The sequence below is a fragment of the Lissotriton helveticus genome, chromosome 9 (genome assembly GCF_964261635.1).
Source record: "Lissotriton helveticus chromosome 9, aLisHel1.1, whole genome shotgun sequence".
Classification (NCBI taxonomy): Eukaryota; Metazoa; Chordata; class Amphibia; order Caudata; family Salamandridae; genus Lissotriton; species Lissotriton helveticus.
In genome coordinates, this window is record NC_136070.1 from 685,009,114 (window position 1) to 685,021,150 (window position 12,037).

At 43.9% G+C, this 12,037-nt stretch overlaps 1 protein-coding gene across 1 annotated transcript in view; it reads left to right on the forward strand.

Annotated features, from left to right (window-relative positions):
* Nucleotides 1–10,064, forward strand: part of PPP2R5B (protein phosphatase 2 regulatory subunit B'beta) — a 417,105-nt gene extending 407,041 nt beyond the window's left edge. Inside the window, exons 11-13 of the mRNA XM_078660771.1 lie at nucleotides 1,254–1,381; nucleotides 6,670–6,771; nucleotides 9,100–10,064. Coding sequence (XP_078516897.1) covers nucleotides 1,254–1,381; nucleotides 6,670–6,771; nucleotides 9,100–9,247 — 378 coding nt within the window. The 3' untranslated portion in view covers nucleotides 9,248–10,064. The remainder of the gene's footprint in view (nucleotides 1–1,253; nucleotides 1,382–6,669; nucleotides 6,772–9,099) is intronic.
* Nucleotides 10,065–12,037: the final 1,973 nt, after the last annotated feature.

A 12,037-nucleotide genomic window follows, 5' to 3' on the forward strand; every position in this document is an offset into this window, starting at 1 on the left:
CACCAACTTATTATTTTTTAGCCAACTTACAGTTTTGCAGTCTCGATGTCCTTTGGCTATTTACAAACGGGCAGGGTATCTGGCCCAGGCCAGGCTCCTCGGGCCTCAGAGGGCCTAAGAGGGCCCGCCCTTTGCCCGGGCTTAGCCCCGGGCGTCCCGCTCGCGTCCCGCGACGCGGGTTCGTGCCCGCCTTTGAACCCGCTCGCGCTCCCTGTGCGCGTCACTCTACGCGCCGCCGCGAGGCCTGCCGGGTGTTGTGGTTCCCGGAGCGGCGGCGCGGAGTTCTACGGGCGGTTGACTCCTGGCGGTGGCGGCTTCTCCCTCTGTGGTGCAGCGTGGTGTCAGCAAGGTATGTAGCGGTTTCCCCCGCTCTGCCGGTTCGTGCCCGCCTTTGAACCCGCTCGCGCTCCCTGTGCGCGTCACTCTACGCGCCGCCGCGAGGCCTGCCGGGTGTTGTGGTTCCCGGAGCGGCGGCGCGGAGTTCTACGGGCGGTTGACTCCTGGCGGTGGCGGCTTCTCCCTCTGTGATGCAGCGTGGTGTCAGCAAGGTATGTAGCGGTAACCCAAGCTGATAGCATGTAATACACACTAACATTGGCAGAATCCAAGCATACCAGAAAAAAGAATGACTTACCTCTGTACCCTTAGAGTTAAAATGGCCTTCAGTGCTTATAAGCTGTCTTTGGTTACTAAAAGCACAATACACAGAGCATATAACATCACGCACCGTAGCATAACAACACAGAACCTGGAAATAGAAAAGAGTGTTTAGGGTTATTGATTTTACAAGAGAGTCAATCTCAAACCTGAGCATCTACCCTGTGGAGTGATGTCTTTTTTCTAGTTGCTCCAACTAGATGGCTATCCCGAAGTAGTCTTCCTTGCATTGAATCATATCTGACCATAGAACATAACTGTCTGTTCATATCCTCCATTTTATGTTGGGGGGCTCTATGGGAATCAGAAGTACAGCTTTAAAGATGCAGTTTTACATGATTGTAGACCATTACATTAACATATAGTAAAACCTGATTATGGAGAAACAGATCTATATTTTCTCTCTAAGACCACAACCTTGGCATATCTTTTTATATAATTTCTTGACCTACAAACACCAAACAGGAACACAAATATCAGAAAAATAGAGTGGTTGAACATTGGGGTCAACTTTGTTAATAAGACAATCAGAAGAGAGGTTTCCAAAGCTTAGAAATGTAACTTGCCAAAGCTGACTGGATTTCCTTTTCTTTTAGGTTGCAGAGCGGGCTCTGTATTTCTGGAATAACGAATATATCCTAAGCTTGATTGAAGATAACTGCCACAGCATCCTTCCGATAATCTTCAGCACACTCTACCGAGTATCCAAAGAACACTGGAACCAGTAAGCATATCTTCCTCTGGGCTATGACAGCAAGACTCCTGGGAGATACACAATTTCATTAAAGTCAAGCCAAGATAGTAGTACAAAAGTGAGACAACTGGACAAATTTCTGTTTATATGGTTTCCATTGAAAGCCTGGTAGTTTCCATTTGCTCTACCACCTTACCTGGGTCTTAAGAGACATGGGCCCAGGGAGGGTTGATAGACACATCCCTTTCTTTCACAGATAAGATCGAGGCGAGAGATCGCAGGAGATGCTGTGCCAACCACCGTCTTCTCCTGTCAGCACAGATCTCTGTAGGCCCACACTGACAGGAGAAAACAACTCATCTGGACTAGAAGCTCTCACAGAACTCCAGTCAGTGCAGAGCAGAGCTGGCTCCTTTTGGCAGGAAGGCACTGGTCGTGGCGGTGATGGTGGTGGTGGTGGGTGGCAGGATGCTGGGTATCTCTTTTTACATTTAGATTTCTGGGGAGAGTTATTATCAGAGGGTAAAGAGGGTAGGTTACAGACTGCCAGGATAAAAAATATTTACAATACATTTGATTGATTTTAAGTCACCAGTGGAGTAGGAAATAAAATTTTAATTTAACATAAAAATGGAGTCACCAAACCCTCCCCATCACCCATCTGATCCCCCATTGCGTAGACTACCAAGAACAAACAACTGTCTTTAGCTACAGCCAAGACTCCCCATTCTATGCAAGCAATTTCAGTCTTGGTAGCTACAAATTTCATCATCAAGGGTAGGATTTGGTGTGTCCAATCAATCTATATTGATCTCTCGATATTGCCCCCAGGGTTCCCCAATATGTTGACATTCCTATGGGCAGCCTCTCGCAACATAGATCAGTTTTTCCTCTGCCTTACAATGATCAAGCCCCCTTCACCACTCCTCCATCGAGGGGGACCCAGCTTCCTCCAATGGTGGGCTATGTCTCGTTTTGGAACCACTAATCCTAGCCAAAGGAATGTCTGTTTAATCGTATTAATGTCCAAATCAACATTTATGTGTAGGGTGACCATCTTTGGAGTGGGTCGCAGTGTATAACATAGCAAGAAAGACTTGCCCACAACCTGGTACCGCCAGATTGTAATTGTTAGGTCACCCTCATGCAAAGAACACTGGAGACAGGAGGGAGAGGCAGCCAATCCCAACTACCACAATCTTTGTCTCGTAAGGTGGATTCTGTGCAAATACTTTATTTAAATCAGCTGCAGTCTACTCAATTTGGCCATCTCTTTTGGAGCTATTCTAGACACAACCTACTCATCGTACCTTAGATGTTCAAGGTCTTTCTCCCAAACCAAGCATAATGAGTCCAATGGATCTGTAGTGTTATTTGGTAGTGATCAGTAAATTCAGGTCAAAGTGTGATCTCCTAGGTCTCCCAGGAGTAACTTCGCTTCTAGGGGATTGGATTCCAGTAGGGCCTTCAGGCCAGATATGTACGGTTTAATAGCAGACCGCGGTTGGAGGTATTGGAAAAACTGGCTGCAGTGTAACTCATATTTGGCTTGGAGATCCCTAGAGAATTTAGGCACCAGTCCAGTCATCTCATTACCCTATGTAGCGATCCCAATAGTATCCCACTTTTGGAAACCCTCTAACTTGGTTACTTGTTTAAATACTGTTCCTACTTAAAGCGGTGTCTGTTCAGTGAGTCACTTATTCCAGCCCAGTACCATAAGGGTATCTCTCGAAATCTGTATCATATTTATGGTGGCCAGTGTGTGAGAGTTGAATATACCTTGCCTCCATATAGCAAGTGTTGTTTGTGTTTCCCACGTAGTGCCCATTTTTCAGATGCACCAGAGGGATCCCCTGGAAATCATACAACCATTCATTTACAATCAGCGGTTGAGGGGCTGTGTAGTAAGACTGTATCTCACCTGTCGCAATTCCTCCCTCCTATGTAGATTTAAAACATTTCAATAGGGAAAATAGTGGGAAACCCCAGTTCCACAGGGTGCTCCAACGGGGGAATGTATCCTAGTGAAATACAAGTAGGGCAGTTCATTTGAAAAGTTTTGAATCTTAAAAATGATAGACCTGGCAACAAGGGATAAAGGGGACATCGACCAGAACGTAATGCCGGTTCTCATTTTATCTATCAGTGCTTGAATGTTTCATTCCCATGTCACCGCAGCATCATCCTAAAGTATACTCCTAAGTATTTGAACCATTGTGTAACTATTTGGAGCTAACTATTTGGAACTCCCGGGCCCACCTTAAGTCCTGGAAATATGCGCTGGCCAGGAACATCGACGATTTCGCCTGATTTAATTATAAGCCAGTAATCTCACAGAAGGTGTGGCATATCTGTAGGGTACAGTGACCCAATCTCTCAGGATCCGTTAGGAAAATAAGAATATCCTCACCATTGAGGGACACCTTCTCAGAAACGCCAACATCCCAGTCGAACCCTTTCACCTAAGCATCAATCCGTAGCCGCTAGTGGCTCTATGGTAAGGACAAACAGAAGGGGCTATAATGGGCAACCCTGCCTCTTTCCTCTTTGAATTGGAAAGGTGTCCAACAGCGCCAACCCACTGGAAACTCAGCCGATGAGCTTCTGTAGAGTCATCGTGCATGTGACATGAATCTTGGTCCAAAGTTAAGCCTACTAACGAGGGCGAATAGAAATTCCCACCCCACGGAGTAAAACGCCTTCTCAATGCCTGTCAACTGGACCGTGGCTAGGCACTCCAGCCGGTTTGCCAGGACAAGAGCATTATACAACCGCTGTATATTGTGTCTCATAGCTCAGCGTGGCCCAGCCTAATCTCTGTGGATCAGAGAGGGTAGTACTGAAATGAGCTGTTCTGCTAACGCTTTCGCAGTTATCTTTACCTTGGTGTTTAAGAGGGAAATGGGGTAATAAGAAGAGTACAGCTCCAGCAGATAGCCTGCTTTAGGGATCACCACAATATTAGCTAGCCACAAGTCAGGTGGCAGCCGTCTTTAATCTCTTGCTTACCGGAGAGTGTCTTTAGAGGGGGTCAGTAGGTCTGCTGGTGTTTCATTTGAAGAATCCATTGGGAACCCATTAGGGCCCGGCACCTTCCCCCAACTGAAACCATTTAGGGCTGACAAGAGTTCTGCCTCTGGGTGGTCATCCTCAAGAGTAATGCTCTCTTCGTCGAACAACCCCCGCAGAGGAAGGTCAGACACAAACGTTTCTATGTCCAGACGGGACGATTCCCTCCTAGAATACAGCACTACACAAAACTGCATGAGCTACTGAGCTATTTCCCTGTCACCCGTGATCTTTAAGCCATTTGGTCCAGAAATGTATGCTGTTATGGTGTAGTGTCTGATGTCTTGGCAGAGCAGATAGAACAATATTCTTGCCTTAACCCCCATTGGTAAATATGGCTTTGTTCTGCCAGCCACACTGACTTGATTTCATTCATCATGACCTGCTGCAGCAGTCTTTGCATGTGTAGTATGTCTCTATGAAGGTCAGGTGATTGGGTAGCAAGGTATTGGAACTCTAGAACTCAAGATCTATTGCGGTTTGCTGTTGATAGCGTTTATGTCCAATGAAGAGGCGTATATCATCTCCCCTGAGGTCCGCCATCAGGGCTTTCCAAAGGACTCCCGTAGAATCTACTAAGGCCTGTTTGTGCTTGAGGTAAGTATAAATTGCTTAGTCTATGTGTGCTCTACATGTCTTGTCCTGAAGAGGCCATGTGCTTAGTCTCCATCGCATCACAGGCCATTGACGTCCAAAGAGAGAGCTCCACTGGAGAATGATCAGAGAGCCTGATATCCAGAATTTGGACCTCGATACCTCTACACACCGCTGTCCTAGGCAACAAAAATTAGTCCAGTCTGGGTCCCCGAGTAAAAGGTATAGCCCCTCTCTTGTGCTTGAGACACGCACCAGCCATTGGACAGTCTTAGTGTCTCTGTGAAATTTGACATTAGTGTAGGAGCTTTATAGGGTCCGTCTTCTCCCCTTGACCTTTAGGCATCAATTACCCCATCCCAGTCACCTCCAATGAGCACGGGACCCTCTGGCATTTTACCTTTGAGGTGCATAATAACCTCTAAGAACTAGGCACCTCAGGATATGTTTATGGTTGGAGGGCAGGCCACTTATGTATACCCCCCTATTTTCACCTGCAAATATTTTGAAAGCAGGGGATGATGATTTCGGTCTCACATATAACATAACATTATAGATGTCTACACAGTGAATAACCGGTATATTTTTAATCAAGGCATTTGCAGTGACATCATAGACAACTCTCATAGGCTGTTGGATATCACGTGGAACCCCTGGCTTAAAAACACCTCTGTCATTCACAGTTACTCGTCTGTAATTCTATATATTGCATAGATTGTTTGTCACAAAAAAACAAGAAGTAAACATATTCATTAAAAAATCATATCCTCACCCACTCTCCCAGAAGATTTACAGATGGCACAATACTTTCCCTCTGGTACAATCCTCACTGTTATCAGTACAATCCTCACTGTTATCACTCCTATCTCATAGGATTCAGCATGTCAATATACATTTCTGCTTCTAACTGAATTTTCAATCCTTTCTTTCTTACCTCTATTAGCTTCCCACCTGAGCATTGTTTGTCTTATGCTGATTTAAGATATTTTTATATGTGAGTGGAATCGCAAATGATGTTCATTTCAAGGATTTTACAGTCACAGGGGTTGGTTCCTTAGATGGATGGTGCAGCTGAGGCCCCACTAAACATTTTTACTCTCTTGAGGAGCCACGTGTAGGTGATATATTCTAGTAGCTAAGTTGACGTGTGATATATTCTAGCTTGGAAGTTAAGGTGAGGCTAGGTTGAGATGTGCTCTAATGGTCTAGTGTTTTTTAGTTTTGAATCGAGGGACTCGGATTAAGAATCCCATCTTCCCTACTGGAACCTATATTGTGAACTAAGACATATGTAAATGTAAATGTCCAGTATTTGCAAAGCACAATCACCCGAGGGTGTCAAGGCGCTGGGGGCCGTCATATCATTGTGTGTCCACCTGTCTCAGTTGCCCTATGTGCCAAGGTTCTGAGTGCATAGAATTAACTGAACTCCATCATTAGGTACTATATACAATTTGGGATATTTATATTTGAACAGTAGGTGTTTCACCTGATGCCTCTCAACACCCTCGTGGCTTCTCTTCTGTCTCCATTGCTCTGTCCTTCAACCCCCAGTTTTCCTGCTCCTTCACATATCTTCCAGTGTCTTCCCTTTCACATGTGTTTCTTCTCCTGTCTTCACTTGCCTCATCACATCCTATCCTTTTCCACAGGACAATTGTCTCCTTGATCTATAACGTGCTCAAGACCTTCATGGAAATGAATGGAAAACTCTTTGAAGACCTGACAGCATCATACAAAGTAGAAAAGCAACAGTAAGTATGCTCATATGCTGCAATTTGAGGCCCACGAAAAGTGGTATCAGCGAAAGAAACAGACATCATTGCAGAATAATCATTTATGCACTTTAACTCACTGATTTGGTATCAGTCTTGCATCTTGACACACGTTCTCGCGATTTGTGCCAGATTCTTACACAGTAGATTGCAGTCTCACTCTTTGCCAGTCTGGCCTTAATTCAGCCACTGGTCTTCCGGGTATTATTGTTCTATTGGAAGGCAATTATTTGGCGGGAAGCGTTAAAGTGTCCTATCTAGACACGCAAATCTGAAGCTATAGACTATTGGAAGTCTCCATTCAAATAGAAGCCCATTTTCCATAGTCAACATTATGGTTCCTCATTACTTAAAATCCGTAACACACCTACCTCATTGACGTGGCATCTTCTGCTCCTCCATGTTTTCCTCAACTCCTGTAAAAAAAAAAATAATAATGATAATATATAAAGTTCAGCCAAGGCCAGGCAGGAATATTTCAGGAGCAAAGAGAGTACTGACTAGCACAGAGATTGTCATAGAAATCACCTATCAGTTGTTGTTTGCTTAAGTGACCACAAGGTGTACTACGAAGAAGACGCAGAATACATTCCATGTCAGAGGTACCTGTGTCCCATTATGAGCTTATGGCGGTCACACCTATGCCTCCATAAGCCTGCACCCTGCCTGCAGAATTCCCGGATACAAGATCCACACATGCATAAGGAGAGTAAAGGCAAACCCAATACACCACAGACACCTTTATATGTGTAGCTGTGGGATAGTAGGACTATTTAAACCTTATTTGTATGAAAGGTCAATCGCTTTCATTATGGATTAACAGTGGATTTCTAGAACTAGTAGGTTCCTGAATTGGGAAATATTTTCTTTGTTATGTTATCAAGCATTTGTAAAATGTTGTATCACAAGTGGTTTCAAGGCGCTACTCCAAATGGAAGAGTGATAATTCAGACAACTCATTCATTATGGATCTGCAAAAAGTAGCTCAAACAGCCACATTTTCCGCAGGTTCCAAAATTGAAGTAAAAGTGTTTGTGGGCGTAGGTTGGGGGGTGGATGATAATTAAAATGTTTTGTAGTGATAGTATAATCACAGAGTCCTCCCATCCAAACTACAAATCTTAAGTACAAGCTTCAAATTGGCTGTCTAAGATCTCAGGGTTATTCTTGGTGTGTATGACTGGAGGCGCCTTTGAATAAAGACTGGGAGGTCCCTGGAACAAGATTTATGAACTATGCACAAGGATTTAAAGCACATGCTCGGCCTCACCAACAGCCAGTGGAGCTTCTGTAGGATAGTCTTGGCATGGATGAAGTGGGGAGCAGCTGTCGCTAGTGTAAGTACCATGCTATGGAAAATCTGGAGTGTAAAAAACAGAGCGTCAGATAGCTCTAGATAAAGAGCATTTGAATAATCCAGATGAGATACTTTTGATGCTGCCACCGCAATATGCCTTATTACAAAGGACATGTGCGGGACATTTTTTCTCAATATTTGCATTTTCAGAACGAATTATTCATTTTAACTTCCAAGTTATTCACTCTTTTTCCAGGCCACTAGGTGTCTAGCCATAAGCCATTACCGTCATTAACAATCAAAAGTTTTGTCTTTACCGTACTCAATTTAAATGTACTACTACCCATCCACCCCTGACAAAAAACGAGCTCAAGTCTGGAAACTAGAATTATTCCAATACAATAATTATCATTAAAAGCACAATTTAGCCATGCCTTTATCACATCCATATTCCTAACCAAATAAATACAAATTATCCTTTCATGTCCTAAGAAACCAGGGAGCACTATGTGATTCCTTGTGTTTACCTGGGTATGATGCTCATTGAAAGGGCCATTATTGTCCCAAAAGGCTCTTAAGTGGTCCCCTTGAATACCATAGTAGGCCGCCGTGCGATGTAAGGGATTTGTAATAGAAGAATTTCCTTGTACTGATTGAGAAGTATGGACATATATATTAAAACTTTGCAAATGCCAACGTGCTCAGAGAACCCCCTAAAATGTTACAGTGAAGGCTGCATAACCCGCAGCCCATGTAAGACAGATTATAGATGTTATGACACCTATATTGGAAGAGAGTCTAAGTTAATTACATGAAATGCCCACAAATGGGTCGCCTTAATGGCCAGCTAATTCATTGGCAGTAGGAAAACAAACAGGAGTAGCTGAATATGCACACCCCTACATCGCGCTACATCACAAACACACCAAACAAGTTATTTTGGCTTTGATTATGGAAAACAATTCTTTATCATATTTCATGTATTTTATTACTTTCTTCCTAACTACTAGAGACCTGAAAAAAGAGAAGGAGCGCCAGGAGCTGTGGAAGAAGCTGGATGACCTACAGCTACGGCGACTGCGCAGCCTAGAGGAGGCTCAGATGAACCGACTTAACCTACAGAACAGCCTCAGCATGCAGAGTGGGAGTAAAAGCTAAGCAGTTACCGGCACCCACCACCTTCCACAGAAACCCCCACTATGTCACCGCCACTTACGCCCAACCACTGCTGCCTGCGTCCCTTCCTGTGCCAAATGAGTGAGAAAGTGAGGCCCACGTGGATGTCGGAAAACAACAACAGCAGATGATCACTTCTCTTCTAGGTCTAACATCAATATGCTGGCTCCAGTGACGTTGTGTATGCATGGAGGGGAACTCCCTGCCAAAAGAGTCCCTTCCAGAGGGGAACTGTTTGCAGGAAAGAATCCATTATCCAAGAGCAGACCATCTTTGGCTGGTCCTCACCGTCCGGCAACTCTGTGATGCATCAGTTGTAGCCACGGCCGGTGGGACCCTACTGTTGGGAACCCTAGGGAGACCACCATAAATATGGATACCAGCTGGTGCCCACACATGGAGAAGTGGGCACGCACATTCCCCTGGGTTCTAAAAGCAGTAGCGTTTTGCAAAGAGCACAAGGGAAAGAAAATCACTGGAGATCAATGTTTTGATGCCCCAGGACAAAGCTGCAGTCCACCAAGAAGAACGTGCCATTAATGACCTTGGTTTATCCATGGACACATTTTCTTGGGGGTGGGGGTGGGTGGGATGGCAATCAGTAAACCTATCATGCCCAGCCTGGGAGGGAATGGGGGGACAAAGTGAATTAAGAGGGCCTATGAGCAGGGGTTCTTTATATTTATTTATTGTAACAGAAACAGTTCATAGTCCGAGGTGGCGGCTTCCACAAGTGGATCTAGGGCTGTCCTGGCTTTATAAAGCTATAGGTAACAGTAAAATATGTAAACTAAGAAAACTGTGTCTGTTTGTGTTCATACAAAACAAGGATGGAGGGACTGGGGCCTTTTTGAAGGTCCGATACACTGGCCCCTTACAGTTGTGTGAAGAAGGAGTGTACTGTTCCTATGTAAATATCTAAGTAAATATCTAGGTAGGGAGACTGGTGAGCGGAGGGGAGAGCTCCTTTTAGGAGCAAGGGCCCTCGCGCATCCCGAGGGGTGTCATGCTTCATGATCGGGCAGCTCCTAGTTGAGCCGGTGCTGCAATGCCCAACAGGCTCCTCGAGGGGGCTCTTTTCCGGAGACCTTTCTTTTCCACCGATGTGGGATGAGGGGTAGGAATGTGTGAGTAGAATGGATGAGAGTTGAGTGAGTTAAAAATTGACTGGGGATCCAAGCAAGAACAACATTTTAATGGTGGGATCCCTTTGTCAAGTATAAAAACGTAGTTTGAGCTTGAAATAGATATAATGGTCTATTTATCTGCAATAGGTGTGAGTACAAGGTTCAACATGTTTCATGCCTATAGGAGTCCCTAGTGCATCTAAGCATTTCGTCAGGACCAAGAAGACCTTATTCTACTCTCACAGGGATGGGTGAGTGAAGAGTTTATGCACCATGCCCTGTATACGTTACATAGATTCTTTGGATATCTCCAGGAGTTAAACCCCGTAAACGAGAAGAAAACGGCCCCAAATCTGACTGGACAAGGAGAACGCTGATTTAGTGTGTCGTCAAACATGTCAAAGCGCAGTGTGGCTATCAACCTACCGGTGTTGTTTGTGTTCATATTCAAAATCAAAAGATTAAATTGAGACTTTTGGTAATTCTTTTTAATTGGGGGGCCAAACGATAGGGCACAATTTAATAACAAAGTAGAAGCCCTTCATCAAACATGTCTCCCTTAATTGTTAAAACAGCGGCCACTGGAATTTTTTTTAATGGTATGGCCCTTTCATTAGCCACATACATGGAAATTTGTCATTTTTTCCACATATTCCACAGTCATCCATATAATTTGCAGATTTCTACCAAAAAATGCTTCTAGCTCAAATGGATCAAAAGATAACAAAAAATGTCACTTGCAGTGCTGCAGTGTATACACTTTAAAAAGACTAACTAGTAACATTGTGGGTTATTAAATTTAACTCATACAGAAAGGGAATAATGATTCAATTTTTGTCACAAAAATGTTCTACATCATTATTTGTGCCGATTCATGTTACTCCACATACACTGTTCTCCAAACAGGAGTTATTATACATGAGGCACTCAGAAGTCAACTATTTGAGATTTTCTATCTTCTCTTCTTTAAGTTTTCAGATTAAGGTTTGATGTCTTGGATTTTACAGTGCCTCCAAGTGAGATGCATACAATAAGTATATGTAGTGTACATTATAATGAAAAGATGACTTTCTTCGGGTATAATATATATTTTTTTTAAAGATAACCATGATATGCAGGAAAAGGGGGGAGGCCAACTTTCATTACATTGTGTGCAAATGTAAGTGTTTTTCCAGAGTTCAGCACTGTCAGAGCTATTATTTTCTTACGGGTTTTATTTTAAGACCTAACTCAGTTATTTCGTGTGAGAGTGGGTTGCAATAACATTAATTGGCCTTGTATGATGTTAGACCTACTCCCGCTCTGAGCTGGCGCGCTTTACTAGTGTTTTTGGTCCCTTTTCGGCTGTAGCAATTATAGAAGTGCAGTTAGTGAATAGCTATAGACTTACTCTTTTGTGAGTGGGCTGATGTCCCTCCCTAAACTCCTACCTGACCCTCGTTAAACCCCTCCTTACTCCTCTCTTAACACCTCTCTTTCTCCTCTCTTAACCCCTCTCTTTATTCATGTATATTCCCCATTTTCCAGCCCCTCTCTTGTGTTCATTCCACATTTGCCACTAAGATGTATATCTGTGAATGCTAAGACTTTGCAGTCTCTGCAAATATAGGTATAGGAGAGGCAAAGGCACAAACTCGGCACACAG